At 41.9% G+C, this 17361-nt stretch overlaps 1 protein-coding gene across 3 annotated transcripts; it reads right to left on the reverse strand.

Annotated features, from left to right (window-relative positions):
* Positions 1-5496: 5496 nt before the first annotated feature.
* On the reverse strand, positions 5497-15886 carry LOC116353789 (centrosome-associated protein 350-like). Of its 3 annotated transcripts, none has more exons than XM_031791478.1 (8): positions 15513-15886; positions 15012-15122; positions 14750-14828; positions 13077-13249; positions 10300-10420; positions 9735-9876; positions 8681-8920; positions 5497-5711 (listed from the first exon to the last, which is right to left on the reverse strand). In XM_031791478.1, the coding sequence occupies exons 2-8, from the start codon at positions 15084-15086 to the stop codon at positions 5654-5656; spliced, it is 888 nt and encodes a 295-aa protein (XP_031647338.1). In that variant the 5' UTR covers positions 15087-15122; positions 15513-15886; the 3' UTR covers positions 5497-5653. The 3 variants fall into 3 exon arrangements, with proteins under 3 accessions (XP_031647338.1, XP_031647339.1, XP_031647337.1); XM_031791479.1 differs by lacking the exon at positions 15513-15886 and adding an exon at positions 15372-15506 and having other exon boundaries at positions 13104-13249; XM_031791477.1 differs by lacking the exon at positions 15513-15886 and adding an exon at positions 15372-15506.
* Positions 15887-17361: the final 1475 nt, after the last annotated feature.

The raw sequence follows: 17361 nt of genomic DNA on the forward strand, positions 1-17361 counted from the left end.
CAACTCAGACCCCGCCAAAACAACCGCCGGCTAAAGCAGATCGGATTGAATAGAGCTGTAAGTCTCCTTTTGAAGGGGCAATCAGCAGTTGAAACATTAACAAAGTGTCCTCCCAGCCCGTTTCGCTAAAAAGCTGAGGGACGGGGCTGGAGAAATATAACCACTCTCAAATTCAGAGAAAGAGCTATGGAGGCATGGACTGACCATCCATGATATCAAAATGATAGCTTCAACTATGTTTTTGGGGCTATATGGTGTTTAAATTGACTTTGTTTACAAACATTGGAGTAAAATATTTTATTTTGGGTTCTGACGGGGTACTATAGTTGAACTCATTAAGTTATTTGCTTCAATAATCACTGGGTATATATCATTAATTTATCAATCCAAAAGTGGATGTAGCAAAATTGCTCCTTTTAAGGCTTAGACTCATGCCAGATTTGATGAAGCTAGTTATCGAATATGCCAAGCTAACATGTATCATGCTCATGCTCCTCCGCACATCGGCCTCCTCACTCTCTATCCCACACACACACCCTATATTCTTTGAAAATCCAGCATGGGTTTTCAAATCTGATCTTTGTGCGGCTATGATTCACATTGCAAGCTTTAGCAAAACACTCAATCTGAATTTCAGACATTTTTCTCTGATTTTTTTAAGCCGGTGACATGTAGCCTCAGAGCTCAAGCCTCAACTCCCATTGCCCTACGGGTTTCCCTTTGCCCTGTATTTTAAGGAATGCTATTGTAGGTACTTGAAAACCTCCCACTAATATTCCCCTGTCAGATCTGCACAGGTATGTGCCTGTAGTGCATTTTCCTGTCATATGCTGAGTTCACTGAGTTATGGAGATACCAAGATGGGGGGCTGCCTTGCCCTAAGTGACACAAGGCTACTAGCCCTGAGACATGACTGTAGACCTTATTGAAGTCAGCCATGTCTCAGGGCAAGGGACTGCTTTATTGTCAGACTATGAAGGCTTTGTAGAAACAAACAGATGTGATATTTCTGACGACATGTATAGAATGTGAACTAAAAAAAATGGGGTCCTGTGGCTCACTTTCCTGTAGCGCAACATGCCAGGATTGTGGGTTCGATTCCCACTGGGGCCATCCATGTGAAAATGTATGCAAGCACAACTGTAAGTCCCTTTCGGATAAAAGTGTCTGTTAAATGGCATATACTATATTATCTCGATGTTATGTGTGCTATTGTCCTTCTACAAATATTTAGGAGGCTTATTCTAATGCTTATCCTATAATTACTAACTAAATCACCGTTTAGCACATTATTGCGCACATGTTACATATCATGAAATATATTGTGGCAAAAAAACAACAGTAGCATACAATAGCTAAATAAAACTTGATTAAAAGAAACATGAAAGACTAATGTATTTATCTTTTAATACAGTCATCTCATTTCAAGCATCGGTATAATCTTCGCTTGTTAGTAACGATTGCAAAGAAATTAGAAACGTAATTGTAGGAATCACATTCGTTTTGAAGTTATCGGCGGTCACAGAAAGACAGATAAACATCTGGATGTTGTGTTTCGCGTAGATCTGTGAATACAGTGACGCAGAAGGGCAAAAAAAGACTCTAAAGACGCACTTAGCTGTTCTAAGTGTGGTCTGGGGCAATCATTAAATAACCAAACGTTTTTAAGAGCAGTTTAAGAAACAATGGTTCTGGGAAACCGGTCGTAGATTTAACGAAGCTCCTAAGAAGGTTCTAAAGATGAATTTAGCCATAAGATACTCGTGGGAAACCGGGCCAAGGTACGGTACAGTGTGACTCATAAAGGTACAGTGTGACTCATAAAGATAGTTCATAAATAGTTGCACAACCTAGTTACAGGAAATGAGGATAACTCTTTTTCATAAAGATGCTCTGCTTGAGGAAATGGGTAGAATTAATTTCGCAATGATCAATCGATCAGCCAAATACAACCCAAGGTCTTTTGTACACACTTTGCACATTTTGAAATATACAGTATATATATATATCCCTTATTTTACGATATTCTCGTTTACAGCAACAACCCGGGGAAGAGTTGCAGGGAAGAAGGGTTGAATTAAATGAAGCTGGGATTGAATAGATGGTGCATGATGCATAGCATACCACATAACTTAGTTCTGAGACACTTCTTTATAGTACTGCACCTGTTGTTCCATGTGTAAACACTTCATGCGAACTCTGGCGATCCCTATTATCAAACATTTGTACAATGCCCAATAACCAACAATCCAGTATTAACAACAGCTTGATGAAACTCATCTTGGTCATTCCATAAGTCCTTTCATTGACATCTGCGTTAGTGATGGATAAAGGGATAGTTCACAAAAATAAACAAAAACTTCAACAACAAAAAGTAAACTATCCCTTTAATGCTTGGATAGCTCCAGAATTGATGTATGTTATTACACCTCATGAATGTGAGTTTTTATTTTGGAGTCCTTGTTAGAAATGCTAATCACATGATCGAGCAGTTTTGACAGTATCATAAATCATGATTTTTTTATATATTCGTGTAAATCTCTCATTGTAAGGCATTCACAGGTCAACTGATATCATTTAACAGCATAATATTAGATAAGGGGAACCTGAGTTTACAAATAACTAAATGTATACTTATTTTATTTATTTAATTAACAAAGTTATGCAACACCTAATTCCCCTGTATGAAAAAGGAATTGCCCCCTTACACTCAATAACTGGTTGTGCCACCTTTAGCTGCAATGATCAGTCTCTCACATCGCTGTGGAGAAATGTTGGACCACTCTTCCATGCAGAACTGGCTCCTTCTATTAAGGCAAGTCGTAATGGTCCTAAAGCAGCAAAGCATCCCCAAACCATCACACTACCACCACCATGCTTGACCGTTAGTATGAGGTTCTTACTGTGGAATGCAGTGTTTGGTTTTCGCCAGACATAATGGGACCCATCTTGTCCAAAAAGTTGTCTCAAGTTTGTCTGCACCTGGATGATCATCAATACTCTTGGAAGAATGTTCTATGGACAGAAGAGTCAAAAGTGTATATATATATATATATATATATATATATATATATAATGATGACATGGGTCCCGTTATGTCTGGCAAAAACCAAGCACTGCATTCCACAGTAAGAACCTCATACCAACGGTCAAGCATGGTGGTGGTAGTGTGATGGTTTGAGGATGCTTTGCTGCCTCAGGACCTGGTCAACTTGCCTTAATAGAAGGAACCATGAATTCTGCTCTGTATCTGTTAGCTGAAGCTGAAGTGCAGCTGGGTCATGCAGCAAGACAATGATCCAAAGCACACAATCAAGTCTACATGAACATGGCTAAAAAGAAACAAATTTGAAGTTTTGGAATGGCCTAGTCAAAGTCCAGATCTAATCCCAATTGAGATGATGTGGCAGGACTTGAAATGAGCAGTTCATGCTTGAAAACCCACAAATGGGACTTAAAGCAGTTCTGCATGCAAGAGTGGGCCAACATTTCTTCACAGCGATGTGAGAGACTGATCATTGCAGAAAAAGGTGAGAGACTGATCATTGCCGCAAAAGGTGGCACAACCAGTTATTGAATGTAAGGGGGCTATTACTTTGGGTGCGCCATAAATTTGTTAATTAAGTCAATCAAATAAATACACATTTTTGCTGTTATTTGTCAACTCAGGTTCCCTTTATCTATCATTAGGTTTGGTTAAAGATCTGATAACATTCGGTATCAAAAATATGCAAAAAAAAACAGATCAAATCAGAAATGGGGCAAATACTATTTCACGGCACTGTATGTTCTAGTATTTATCATTGGGAGACTCTAAATGTTTATTGCACATCCATAATACCAAATTTTTCTATTGGCAAGATATACTGTATAGTGTACTTTTATCAAAACGCATAATAAGCTAATACTATTTGATGCTACAAGATTGTTACTTTATTTCTGAACACAAAGACAACATTGTTAGTGCTCATCCCACATATACCACTGTATACATGTACAGCATATACTACTGCATATAGTATTTACAATTTTGTTCTCTTTTTCTTTTGCCAATGTTGGTCTTTAATACAGGGCCGATGTTGACACTTCTATGATCTTTGAAGCATGTTGGTTGTACAGTAGATACATCAGGGGTGCCATATTCCCAATAAACCCGTGCCTATACATTACCGGTCAAACGTTTTAGAACCCCTACTCATTCAAGGGTTTTTCTTTATTTGTACTCTTTTCTACATTGTACAATAATAGTGAAGACATCAAAACTATGAAATAACACATATGGAATCATGTAGTAACCAAACAAGTGTTAAACATATCAAAATGTATGACAGCTTTGCACACTCTTGGCATTCTCTCAGCCAGCTTCATGAGGTAGTCACCTCATGCATTTCAATTAATAGATGTGCCTTCTTAAAAGTTCATTTGGGGAAGTTCTTTCCTTCTTAAAATGTATTTCAACCAATCAGTTGTGTTAGACAAAAGATAGACCTATTTGGTAAAAGACCAAGGCAATATTATTGCAAGAACAGCTCAAATAAGCAAAGCGAAACGACAGTCCATCATTACTTTAAGACATGAATGTCAGTCAATACGGAACATTTCAAGAACGTTGAATGTTTCTTCAATTGCAGTCGCAAAAACCATCAAGCGCTATGATGAAACTGGCTCTCATGAGGACCACCATGGAAGTTACCTCTGCTGCAAAGGATACGTTCATTAGAGTTACCAGACTCAGATATTGCAGCCCAAATAAATGCTTCACAGAGTTCAAGTAACAGACACATCTCAACATCAACTGATCAGAGGACTGTGTGAATCAGGCCTTCATGGTCAAATTGCTGCAAAGAAACCATTACTAAAGGACACCAATAAGAAGAAGAGACTTGCTTGGGCCAAGAAACACAAGCAATGGACATTAGACAGGTGGAAATGTGTCCTTTGGTCTGGAGTCCAAATTGGAGATTTTTGGTTCCAACCGCCGTGTCGTTGTGAGACATGATGTGGGTGAACGGATGATCTCCGCATTTGTATTTCCAACCGTAAAGCATGGAGGAAGAGGTGTTATGTTGTGGGGGTGCTTTGCTGGTGACACTGTCTGTGATTTATGACCTAACACACCTCCAGGCTGTATAAGGGATATTTTACCACAAAGGAGAGTGATGGAGTGCTACATCAGATGACCTGGCCTTCACAATCCCCCGACCTCAACCCAGTTGAGATGGTTTGGTATAAGTCGGACCGCAGAGTGAAGGAAAAGCAGCCAACAAGTGCTCAGCATATGTGGGAACTCCTTCAAGACTGTTGGAAAAGCATTCCAGGTGAAGCTGGTTGAGAGAATGCAGTGTGCAAAGCTGTCATCAAGGCAAAGGGTGGCTATTTGAAGAATCTCAAATATAAAATATATTTTGATTTGTATAACACTTTTTTGGTTACTACATGATTCCATATGTGTTATTATATAGTTTTGGTGTCTTCACTATCATTCTACAATGTAGAATATAGTAAAAATAAAGAAATACCCTTGAATGAGTAGGTGTCCTAAAACTTTTGACCAGTAGTGTAAGTTTACTTTTAGAGACCATTCGTAATTGATGCCAAAGAGTCCATATGAAATATCCAGATGTGACCCTCCACCATAGAGACTGTGATGTCATCATTCCCAGGCCATCAACAGCTTGGTGAATGGCACAAAGGCACCGTGGCCAGCCTTGCTGCAAGGGAAGGGAAACAGACAGTCACCACATGGCAGTTAGATTTCAATACCTTAGATTAAAAATTAGGCAGACCATTGGTTAATAAGGCACTGTTATAAAAATATACCTACTTAATATCATATTTCCCGATAAAGAGAATAAATACACTACATGACCAAAAGTATGTGGACACCTGCTCGTCAAACATCTCATTCCTAAATCATGGGCATTCATATGGAGTTGGTCCCCCCTTTGCTGCTATAACAACCTTCAATCTTCTGGGAAGGCTTTTCACTTTTCATGTTGGAACATTGCTGCTGGGAAATGTTTCCATTCAGCCACAAGAGCATTAGTGAGGTTGGGCACTGATGTTGGGTGATTAGGCCTGACTCGCGGTCGGCGTTTCAATTCACCCCAAAGGTGTTCGATGGGGTTGAGGTCAGGGCTCTGTGCAAGCCAGTCAAGTTCTTCCACACAGATCTCAACTGACCATTTATGTATGTATCTCGATTTTTGCACAGGGGCATTGTCATGCTGAAACAGGAAAGGGCCTTCCCTACCCTGAGTACAGAATAGTTTAGAATGTCATTGTATAATGTACCGTTACATTTTCCCTTCACTGGAACTAAAGGGCCAAGCCCGATCCATGAAAAACAGCCCCAGATCAATCACGCCAGAGAACACATTTCCACTGCTCCAGAGTCCAATGGCGGTGAGCTTAAAACCACTCCAGCTAACACTTGGCATTGCGCAGTTCCCGATTAACAGTTACTTCCAATGCCAGTTTGAAACTCGGTAGTGAGTATTGCAACCAAGGACAGACGATTTTTACACGCTACGCGCTTCAGCTCTCGGCGATCCCGTTCTGTGAGCTTGTGTGGGCTACCACTTGGCAGCTGAGCCGTTGTTGCTCATAGACGTTTCCACCAGGACAGCTTTAGCTGGGCAGAAATTTGACGAACTGACTTGTTGGAAAGGTGGCATCCTATGATGTTGCCACATTGAAAGTCACTGAGCTCTTCAGTAAGGCCATTCTACTGCCAATGTTTGTCATTGGAGATTGCATGGCTGTGTGCTCGATTTTATTTTCCTCTCAGGATGGCTGAAATTGCTAAATCCACTAATTTGAAGGGGTGTCCACATACATTTGTATGTATAGTGTACTTTTATCGAAATGCATAATAAGCAATTACTATTTGATGCTACAAGACTATTATTGTATTCCAGAACACAAAGAAAACAGTGTTAGTACTCATCCCACATATAACATTGTATACATGTACAATATATACTACTGTATATAGTTTTTCATATCATTTTGTTCCCCTCTTTTGACAAACACGTGCTACTCACGTTTGCTTTGAGGTTGATATTTGCATGTTAAGTCAAACAATGACAACGTCAGCAGCACATGTCAAAGTGTGTCTTGAGCACGGAACCATATTTGTTATATTCTTCGTTTTTTTTTTACAAAATACAAACAAGTCGATAATACAGTGACAAGACAAGCATAAAAACGGAGGATGATGTACAATCATGACGATACTCAAACGGAAAAACACACGATGCAACACATTTGGACAAGACAGTTATCAGCAATGCCATGGTGTAGTATTCTAATACAAAAAATATATAAGGACAAACGTTGTTTGCTTACACTCCATGGCATATGGATCATTTTACCCTTATAGTAGCATATGTTCATTTTAATTAATATTGTTCAATAACAATGTTGTGGACTTTCTCAAATAGATATTGCCTGGCTACCCAAATAATATAATATTGCAGACACTTTTATCCAAAGTGGCTTACAGTCATGTGTGCATTCATTTTATGTGTGGGTGGCCCCGGGAATTGCTCATTAATTGTTTCAACAGGTTGGGTGTTGGAGATGTAGAACTTTGTGTTTTGAATATGAATATTTTGCCTAGCAGAAGTATTGTGTCATTAATTGAGGGGATATGGACAATGACGTCACCCAAGATGATAAGTTGGGGGTTAATACGTAGTTTGATGGAGTGATGGGAAAGCCAGCCTCGAACCTGTAGCCAAAAGGAGCTCACTGTCTGACAGTACCAAAACAGATGCATTATGTCCTCCTCCTCTTCATGACAGAACCTTCATTTAGAGTCTTGCTCAATACACTAAATGGACAGCATTTTCTTTGTTGACAGCTAGATAGAATCACACAGAGCAGAGCAAGAGAGAGAATATCTGCACATATGTGATGTAGTACGCAATTATCGGGTACCACTTTTTGCTTGTGGGCACTACTTTCAGAACTACTGGCTAAGAGTAATACAAAGTACCGGAGAATCCCTAACTGAAAGTCTCTTGAGTATCTATTGATGTTTTGTATGTGAAATTGAAGACCTGCTTCCATGGTATTGGGATCTTTCCAATGTGTTTGAAATGTGTATGTAATTGCAGATAGGTGATGGAAAGTGAGTTGGTATATTTCAGAGTTGATTTTAGCTTTTTGAATAAATGTTTACGTTTTTTATAGTAGGATTACATACAGTTAAATTATGCGTTACTTTCTTCATCTTAGCTTTCCATGTGGGGGATATAGCAGAGAGCAATTGAGCATACATATGATTTGAACAAACATCCCCATAGTCTCTAAACACAGTTTCAAAATCAAACAACTTTCCATCCATGTCCACAATAGCATTTAGAAAATGAATAGATTTTTCAATAAACAATTATTTCAAATTGTTACTTGTGTGTTGTGAGCGGCCTGGAGGCCCTACTACTGTAAACTACAGGATTCAGTGAATAACTTCTTTCAAGTAAATAAACCCTTCAGTTATAACTAAAAGCACTGTTGAACCTTTTCCTGTCACCTCTAAAAATAGAGACATATTTATAGTCGACAGCAGATCTCTCGCAATTCTACCAATGTAAAAATGTAAGGATGAAACATCCCTTATTTACAGAATAACTGATTTAAGACTACATATTCTTGGTAAATGAAGAATACTTACCATTCAAAGTAGCACTGTCCCCTGTGTGTGCCATCTTGCTGCCCGTGTTCAAGTGATTCCAGCTCCACTCCCATATGGAAGTCTGGCTCCCCCTCCAGGTGGCCCAGGTAACGAACCGTGCCTGTGCTGATCCGTCCCGAGGGCAGCAGGACTCGAACCCGGTGTCCCGTCTGCAGGTCCAGGGGGGAGTGAGGCACAAAGACCCGGTGTGGACCGATGTAGCTCCTCCAGGAGCTCCCACTGGGGGGACGGAAGATTTGCTCTTTTTAGATGGCTTAAAATGAATAGGATTTAAAGGGACATTACACTCTAAAATCAAAGTTTTCAGATCAGACCTGGGTTCAACTACTATTCAATTACTCTCAAAGATATTTTGAAGTAAGGATTTTGATATTTTTCTTTTGAATATTGGAATGCATTTGAAAATACTCAGATATACAGGCAGTGTATTTTCAAATACAAATATTTAAATACTGCATTTAAACCCAGGTCTGTTTGGTCCTAAGGGTGTTTGAAATAATGAATTTGGAAACAAATATTTGAAAATTGTAGGCTATAGGATTATTTTTTTTAAATACTTTTAAATACTTCAAATCTAAGTGGTCGATTTTAGCCACATTATTCTAAAATACTCAAAGAAATATTGAAATACAAATACTTAACTACACATGTATTTTAACCCAGGTCTGTTTGGCTATGTTTACACAGGCAGCCCAATTATGATCTTTGTTTCACTATTTGGTCTTTTGACCAATCAGATCAGCTCTGAAAAAGATTTCATGTGATTGGTCAAAATACAAATTAGTGTAAAACATATCAGAATTGGGCTGGCTGTGTAGACAGTCTTACAGACCTCAAAAGTTGTCATTTTTTGCGTAGATCCAGCTACATGTCTCAACTCCAAATTAATGGAAAAGATAAGCACTGCAAATCTGGAAATTACATGGTGCTTTCCATGGACCAATTTTGAGGTCTGAAAACAAGTGTCAAACAGATTTTTAAGTTTAATGGCCTTTTGACACAGCTGGGAGCAGGTGAAGAGAAATGGCTCTACCTGGTGGCTGGAGACAGAGCAGAAATGGGTCTGAAGCCAAATGCTGAGTTCAATGAGACCTGGCTGCCAGACAAGCTGCTTTGGCATGTGTCGCCTGTTGATGACATCCTCTCAGACCCTTTGCTTCGGTTGGAATGGCTGCCTGTTATTTTAAGTAATGGATAAGATTATTCTTTGCTATTCAAAATGCAGTTCTCAAAGGGAGATAACACTACACAATTAAAAATTTTCTGATGTTTTCAGACCTCAAAACTAACCCAATGGCAAGATGAATACATGCTCCAAGACTTTGGGTGTGTAGATCTAGTTATATGCCTTAACCACAAATGAATGGAAAAGATGAGCACAAATAAAATCTGGAACTAGAAAAACGCTTATCTTTTCCATTCATTTGGGATTAAAGCATATAGCTTGATCTACGCAACAAATGGCCTGTGACATGGACTTATCTGAACACTCCTCTACTTTTGAGGTATGGAAACATCTGACAAGCTTTTATGTTGGAGTGCAATGTCCCTTTAATGATGATTACAGCAAATCAAGTACTGTTGATCATGTGATTTACTTGAGCTGTTCTGGTCCTTTCCATCGAATGACTGTCTGTTTTCCACCTCTGACTCGCCAAGGTCCTCGAAGCTGCCCACCTGAGGTAAACTTCCAGGCCTGGCTACAGTCTCAGAGATCAGCTGATCAAAATAAAACAAAGCTGTCATCAAGTTATTATTATGAATAAATTATGAAACACATACTAACACATAATCATACAGGCGCTAACAAACACACACACACACACACACACACACACACACACACACACACTCAGACACACGTTACTTTACATTAGTTCATCGTATCCGATGATTACCTCCACTTCTTAGTTAACGCTGAATTATTTGGGACTGTAGAGTCCAATCCGAGATCCACAAACTTTATTGCAGGTGAGGCATATGCAGTCTGTGTTGGTGGGGGCAGGCGTGGTTGTATGTCTCCTGAACTGTTTGTGCTCCTCTCCTCCCACCTCTGTACCTCGCTCTGGCAGAGCTGCCACCAGTTGGAACGGTCAGCAGCAGAATCCTCCAGGTCTGTCGGTTTGATGTTGCACTTCTTCAGCAATGTTTTCAGCTGGTCCTTGTAGTGCTTCATCTGCCCCCTGCAGACCGCCGGCCAAGATATAGCTGGCCCTCTCTGCAGACCGCCGGTCAAGATTGAGCTGGCCCCCTCTGCAGACCGCCGGCCAAGATGTAGCTGGCCCCCTCTGCAGACCGCCGGCCAAGATGTAGCTGGCCCCCTCTGCAGACCGCCGGCCAAGATGTAGCTGGCCCCCTATGCAGACCACCGGCCAAGATGTAGCTGGCCCCCTCTGCAGACCGCCGGCCAAGATGTACCTGGCCCCCTCTGCAGACCGCCGGCCAAGATGTAGCTGGCCCCCTCTGCAGACCGCTGGCCAAGATGTAGCTGGCCCCCCCTGCAGACCACCGGCCAAGATGTAGCTGGCCATACAGGATCTTCCACTGCAAGAGCTCCCGAGACAGTGCAGTTGGTGTTGGGTGACCATGGCCTCCATACTCTTGCAGTTGGTCTTACAGTAGCAAGTATTTCTGTATGGGGCACACGGTCACACCAGGTGATTCCCAGGATGTGCTGCAGGCATCTTCTGTGGAATCGCTCAAACTGCTTGTTGTGGCAACTGTAAGTGACCTAGGATTCACAGCTGTATAGAAGTGTGGTAATGCAGACGGCTTGATAGATTGCGACTTTGGTGTGGAGGTGGAGATCCCTGTTTTGGAAGACCCTGCGTCTGAGTTTCCTGAAGGCAGCTGATGCTTGCTTGATCCTATTTTTTATTTCGAGGTCGATGCTGCAGTTCTCTGAGAGGATGCTGCCCAGGTATTTGAAGGATGTGACTATTGCCAGGGATTTGTGTTCAATGGTGAAGACAGGCATGGTGGGTGGAGGGCTGGATCTCTATTGGCAGACCCCCTCTGTCTTGGTGCTGTTGCTAGACAGTTCCATCCTGCTATATACCCTCGCGGACCGAAGTTCTTGCGGAGTGTGGGCCACAAGAGCACAGTCATTAGAATACTACAGCTCAAGAACCCGTTCCGTCAAAACCCTGGTGGTTGCTGGGAGCCTCCTGATGTTGAATAGGGTTCCATCTAGCCTGAAGTCCACCGCAACCCCACACACCCCTGCCTCATACCGATGCTTACTCCAAAGGCCACTGACTCCTGCCCTCCTATGGCCACCGAGCCATCATCCTATCATGGAACTGGCAAAGAATGTTGACAAATTTGTCTGGACAGCCAAATTTGAGTAGAATGCCCCATAGTAGTTCCCTGCTCACTGTGTCGAAGGCCTTGGAGAGGTCGAAAAAGGCCATGAAAAGGTCCTGATGTTGTTCACAGTACTTCTCTTGGAGTTGCTGTGCAGTGAATATCATGTCGACCGTACGTACTCCTGTTCTTTCTGAAGGCGCATCAGGACCTTGCTGGCAATAGCCAGAAGGGGTATCCCCCGGCTGTTTGTCCCAGATGGACTTGGCACCCTTGTTCTTATAGACGGTTAAGCAAAGATCTCCCCGTCCCAAACCTCAGTGATGTACTGGTAGAGCGTTCTGGTGCACAAGTAACCTCCCTTCTTAAGTAACTCTGCCGGGATGCTCTCAGTGCCAGGAGCCTTGTTGTTCTTGAGGGAACGGATAGCTGATAACACCTCTTGGAGGTTGGTGAATGGTGGACGTCTTGAATGGGTGGACGGACAGGCAGTTCTTCCAGGATGGAGTGGTCTGTAGGAGAACGCTGATTGAGTAGTGCTTCAAAGTGGTCAGCCCACCTCATCAGGATCTGGTTTTGGTCCTTCAAGAGAGTCAGACTATCAGTTGTTATCAGGAGGGTGATGGAGCAACTTCTAGGGACATAGATAGCTTTAGCTGAGTTGTAGAAATTGTGTATGCCGTTTTTTCTGTATAAATTTGGATTTCCTGTGCCTTGTTCGTCTACCATTCGTTCTGCAGAGCATACAAGGTTGTTTGCACTTCCTTGAGTGATGCACGCCATTGCCGCCGGAGGGTAGCCAATGTGGGGCTGTTGAGAGTAGCTCTGTGTGCTTTGTGCATAATGTCCAGTAAGGTTGTTGTGGTGTCAGTTCTCATCGAACTAGTCCTGATGTTTCCTACCTCTGTAGCCAATGGAGTGGGCCGCTGACTGAGCTAATAGATGACCACTTCTGGTCCATGGTGTCCTCTGCGCTCAGAAGAGGCTCAGTCTCCCTCAGCCCTTCAGCGATAGAGCGACAGAACCCGCCCCTTACTGCAGCTTTCTCAAGCTGGGTACACACACACACCTGATAACGTAGGTCCTGCTGTATCACCTGCAGTTCCACAAACTTCCTCTCCCATGTTGCCCTCTCAAAAGTGATCTGGGTCTTGAGGGCCTGAATCTCCCTCTCAGCTTTGGACAGTCTCCTCTGCATGGCACTGCTATCATGACTTCCTGGTATTCCCTGATTCGCTGAGCCTGGAAATCAACAATCCAATACATACAGAGACCAGAATTATGTTCTATTATATTCCAAACTCAGCAAAAAAAGAAATGTCCCTTTTTCAGGACCCTGTCTTTCAAAGACAATCCATATAACAATCCATATAACTTCACAGATCTTCATTTTAAAGGGTTTAAACACTGTTTCCCATGCTTGAACCATAAACAATTAATAAACATGCACCTATGGAATGGACGTTAAGACACTAACAGCTTACAGACAGTAGGCAATTAAGGTCACAGTTATGAAAACTAAGGACACTAAAGAGGCCTTTCTACTGACTCTGAAAAACACCAAAAGAAAGATGCCCAGGGTCCCTGTTCATCTGAGTGAACGTGCCTTAGGCATGCTGCAAGGAGGCATGAGAACTGCAGATGTGGCCAGGGCAATAAATTGCAATGTCCATACTGTGAGACGCCTAAGACAGCGCTACAGGGAGACAGGATGGACAGCTGATCGTCCTCGCAGTGGCTGACCACATGTAACAACAGCTGCACAGGATTACCCGAGTTACACCAGGAATGCACAATCCCTCCATCAGTGCTCAGACTGTCCGCAATGGACAGAGGGCTGGACAGAGGGCTTGTAGGCAGGTTGTAAGGCAGGTCCTCACCAGACATCACCAGTAACAACATCGCCTATGGGCACAAACCCACCGTCGCTGGACCAGACAGGACTGGCAAAAAGTGTTCTTCACTGACGAGTCACGGTTTTGTCTCAGCAAGGGTGATGGTTGGATTTGCGTTTATCGTCAAAGGAATGAGCGTTACACCGAGGCCTGTACTCTGGAGCGGGATCGATGTGGAGGTGGAGGGTCTATTATGGTCTGGGGCGGTGTGTCACAGCATCATCGGACTGAGCTTGTTGTCATTGCTGGCAATCTCAACGCTGTTTGTTACAGGGAAAACATCCTCCTCCCTCATGTGGTACCCTTCCTGCAGGCTCATCCTGACATGACCCTCCAGCATGACACTGCCACCAGCCATACTGCTAGTTCTGTGCGTGATTTCCTGCAAGACAGGAATGTCAGTGTTCTGACATGGCCAGCGAAGAGCCGGGACCTGTTGGATCGGAGGGTGAGGACTAGGGCCATTCCCCCAGAAATGTCAGAGAACTTGCAGGTGCCTTGGTGGAAGAGTGGGGTAACATCTCACAGCAAGAACTGGCAAATCTGGTGCAGTCCACGAGGAGGAGATGCACTGCAGTACTTAATGCAGCTGGTGGCCACACCAGATACTCAAATCAAATCAAATCAAATGTATTTATATAGCCCTTTGTACATCAGCTGATATCTCAAAGTGCTGTACAGATACTGACTGTTACTTTTGATTTTGCCCTCCCCCCCCCCACACACACATAGATGAGAGGATTAGAGTAGAGTCCTTTAGAACACCAATTCTATGCCAGTATGTATCACAGTAGTCTACATTTTGTTCTGTTTTCATTATTTACTGAGGACAACTCTCATCCATTACCTGTTTTTTGTTTCACTTGATCCTTCCCTGTTCTGTGAGGTTCATTGGGCATGTATTTGATTGAGTAGTATGGGCTCACCTGCATCAAAAATCAATGACAGTCATACAGTATTTCCAGAGCAAGAGGGTTGTCAAAGCTATAATTATCAGATAGGACACATAGCCCAGTTTGGGCTGTATAGCTAACTCATATGGTCATTGTCACTCTTGGCAAAGAGTTGCATAAACAGATCTGCGACCAAGCTATTGGACACACACTCACCCAGAAGAACCTGCAGGTACATAACAGACCCTTGAATGTCCATGCAAACGCACACCACAGGATGTGCGTCGCCATGCTGCTGTAGTATCTCCTCACATTGTCCTATCCTAACTGAGAAAAGAAAGTTGTTGTTGAGGTGTGCCCATAGAAAAAAAATCTGTGACCAGGCTATATAATATCAGTCCTGCATCCACAATTCTGCCACCTCCATTCGGATGATGTCTCTGTAATACAGCTAACTCTGGAGATTCATTCACTGAGAGCTTCAACAAACCATTACAAACAAACATGTAATGGTCCTAAAAAAAACATGTAATAGCACTACCCTTTATACAGACAAATAGGAGGCTAAATACAGACCTTTCCCAACAGCCAGATGGTAGGAATAAAGGTGAAGAGAATGAAAGTCAGAATGTCAGAATGAAAATAGCTCTGTTCTTTTCAGGTCAATGCCGTCACACTCCATGGTGAATGCTAGAACGCCATATAGTACCCACTGACCTGTTGCTATGTCCAGTGTCGTGAGAGCAGTGTTGCTGACAAGTAAATCTGATCTAATCTTCTTAGTCAGGCTGCGTCCCGGGCCATGTCCTTCCAGACAGCAGCTTAATTTTGCCTCCCGAGCCTCGTCATAAAAACACAGTAAGTGGGTGGTGTTGTTGATGCAGTTTAATGCTGGCCACTGTCAATTCCAATCATTTTACAAACTACTGTAGGCATATCTTGATGAGCTGGTGGGCAAATCTTCCTTTCAATGGCATATTCGAGTAAACAGTCCTAAATTGTTGTACCGGCTGATATTTTCTCTTAATATTTGATAGTCATGCAGAACGCACTGTATCATATAGGGTTATATTATATTTATGGTATCAATATTCGGACAGCCAAGACATGTTTAGGTTGTCCTAATATGGACACCGTACAAAATAATGACCTAAAGGTCAACGGCATGTGTTTGCTTTAAGCACAGACATCCTGTCACTCTCAAACACAGCCCTTTGTTTGCATAGAATTTTGCATTGATGGCCTTTGTTTACGCCGTAAATAAATGAATGGTCATGGATCTGAATGGCCATGCAAAACAAGTTATTTTCTTTCATTCAACATCTTGCCATTTTGCATACCTTCTGCGGGATCTGTCTCTTTTCCATCCTAATTTATTTGCATCTGAAGAGCGTATGGTATATTGTGTCACTTTTACATGAGCGATCATACCCAATCATAATCAAAAAAATATTACAATACACACTTCATAGTTTCGGCAACACTCCTATCTTCACTTGACATTGCAATATGATTGAATCTCAGTTCGATGGTCACATTTTCTATCCATCAAGGAGAAATTAAAGTGATAGGAATTTGGATGTAATGTTCTTCATCCCTGCTATCTAAATGTGATCTTTTGTATGTTTTTACACTTTCTCTGTTATGTACAACACCACTTACACAGATTTATAATAAAGTACATTTGATAGGCACCGGATACTGTACACACTCCTGATTTGAATGGCTCCTGTGTAACATTAGAAAATCATTAGACAATAAAATATGCTGAATACTAATTTCACCCATCTTCATTAGAAAATGTGCATATTTTGTCCTACAAACATATTAACAATGACCATCATACTTAATTTTTTCACTTTGCTCCCGTTGTCAATGACTGCTAGTATACCACGTAAACACAAACATGTAAACTTGTCTCCCTTGAATAGCTCACACTGGTTTTGCATTGGACAGGTCTCGCCTGGCTAACACAACTCAAGAAAAAGAGATAGGTCACAGGTCATTAACATTACTAATGGTGTAGCCAAATGATTGACCTGCCTGTTGCTGTAGAGAAGAGGTGGGTTGTTGTTGTGGAGAAATATTGTTTTGTGACGGATAACACTGCTTTCCGAGTGGTGACTGGTTCAACTTGTTTCATACACATTCATTACCTGTACAGTAATTATAATAAATCCCCATTGAAATAAGTCACTCATGCTTTCATTAATTGGAACAAGAGATTTATTGACAAGTGGCCTGTAATTCAGCCCATATCAACTTGCATCACACATCATACCATTGGGGCAATGAGCATGACAGCATTGTTTTTCTCCTGGTGTCCTGTTCTTCTCTCCATTGTGGAGAAGAATTGTCTTTGGTTTCAAAGTAAAGCACAGCATTCAAATGAAATGTGAGCCTGTAGGTAATATCTGGGAGTTTGACTGTTTTGTGTTTGAATGGGCATATCAAATCAAATCAAATGTATTTATATAGCCCTTCGTACATCAGGTGATATCTCAAAGTGCTGTACAGAAACCCAGCCTAAAACCCCAAACAGCAAGCAATGCAGGTGTAGAAGCAC

Source organism: Oncorhynchus kisutch, linkage group LG2 (assembly GCF_002021735.2).
Source record: "Oncorhynchus kisutch isolate 150728-3 linkage group LG2, Okis_V2, whole genome shotgun sequence".
Classification (NCBI taxonomy): domain Eukaryota; kingdom Metazoa; phylum Chordata; class Actinopteri; order Salmoniformes; family Salmonidae; genus Oncorhynchus; species Oncorhynchus kisutch.

Excerpts from the sequence above, each read along its gene's own strand:
- LOC116353789 (XM_031791478.1), bottom strand. The coding sequence starts at position 15,086 with ATGGCGACGCACATCCTGTGGTGTGCGTTTGCATGGACATTCAAGGGT. Across the intron at positions 10,421-13,076 it reads AGCAGGACCTACGTTATCAG|CTGATCTCTGAGACTGTAGC; the intron begins GTGTGTGTGTGT and ends TATTTTGATCAG. Across the intron at positions 8,921-9,734 it reads GCTCTGTCTCCAGCCACCAG|TGGGAGCTCCTGGAGGAGCT; the intron begins GTAGAGCCATTT and ends CCGTCCCCCCAG.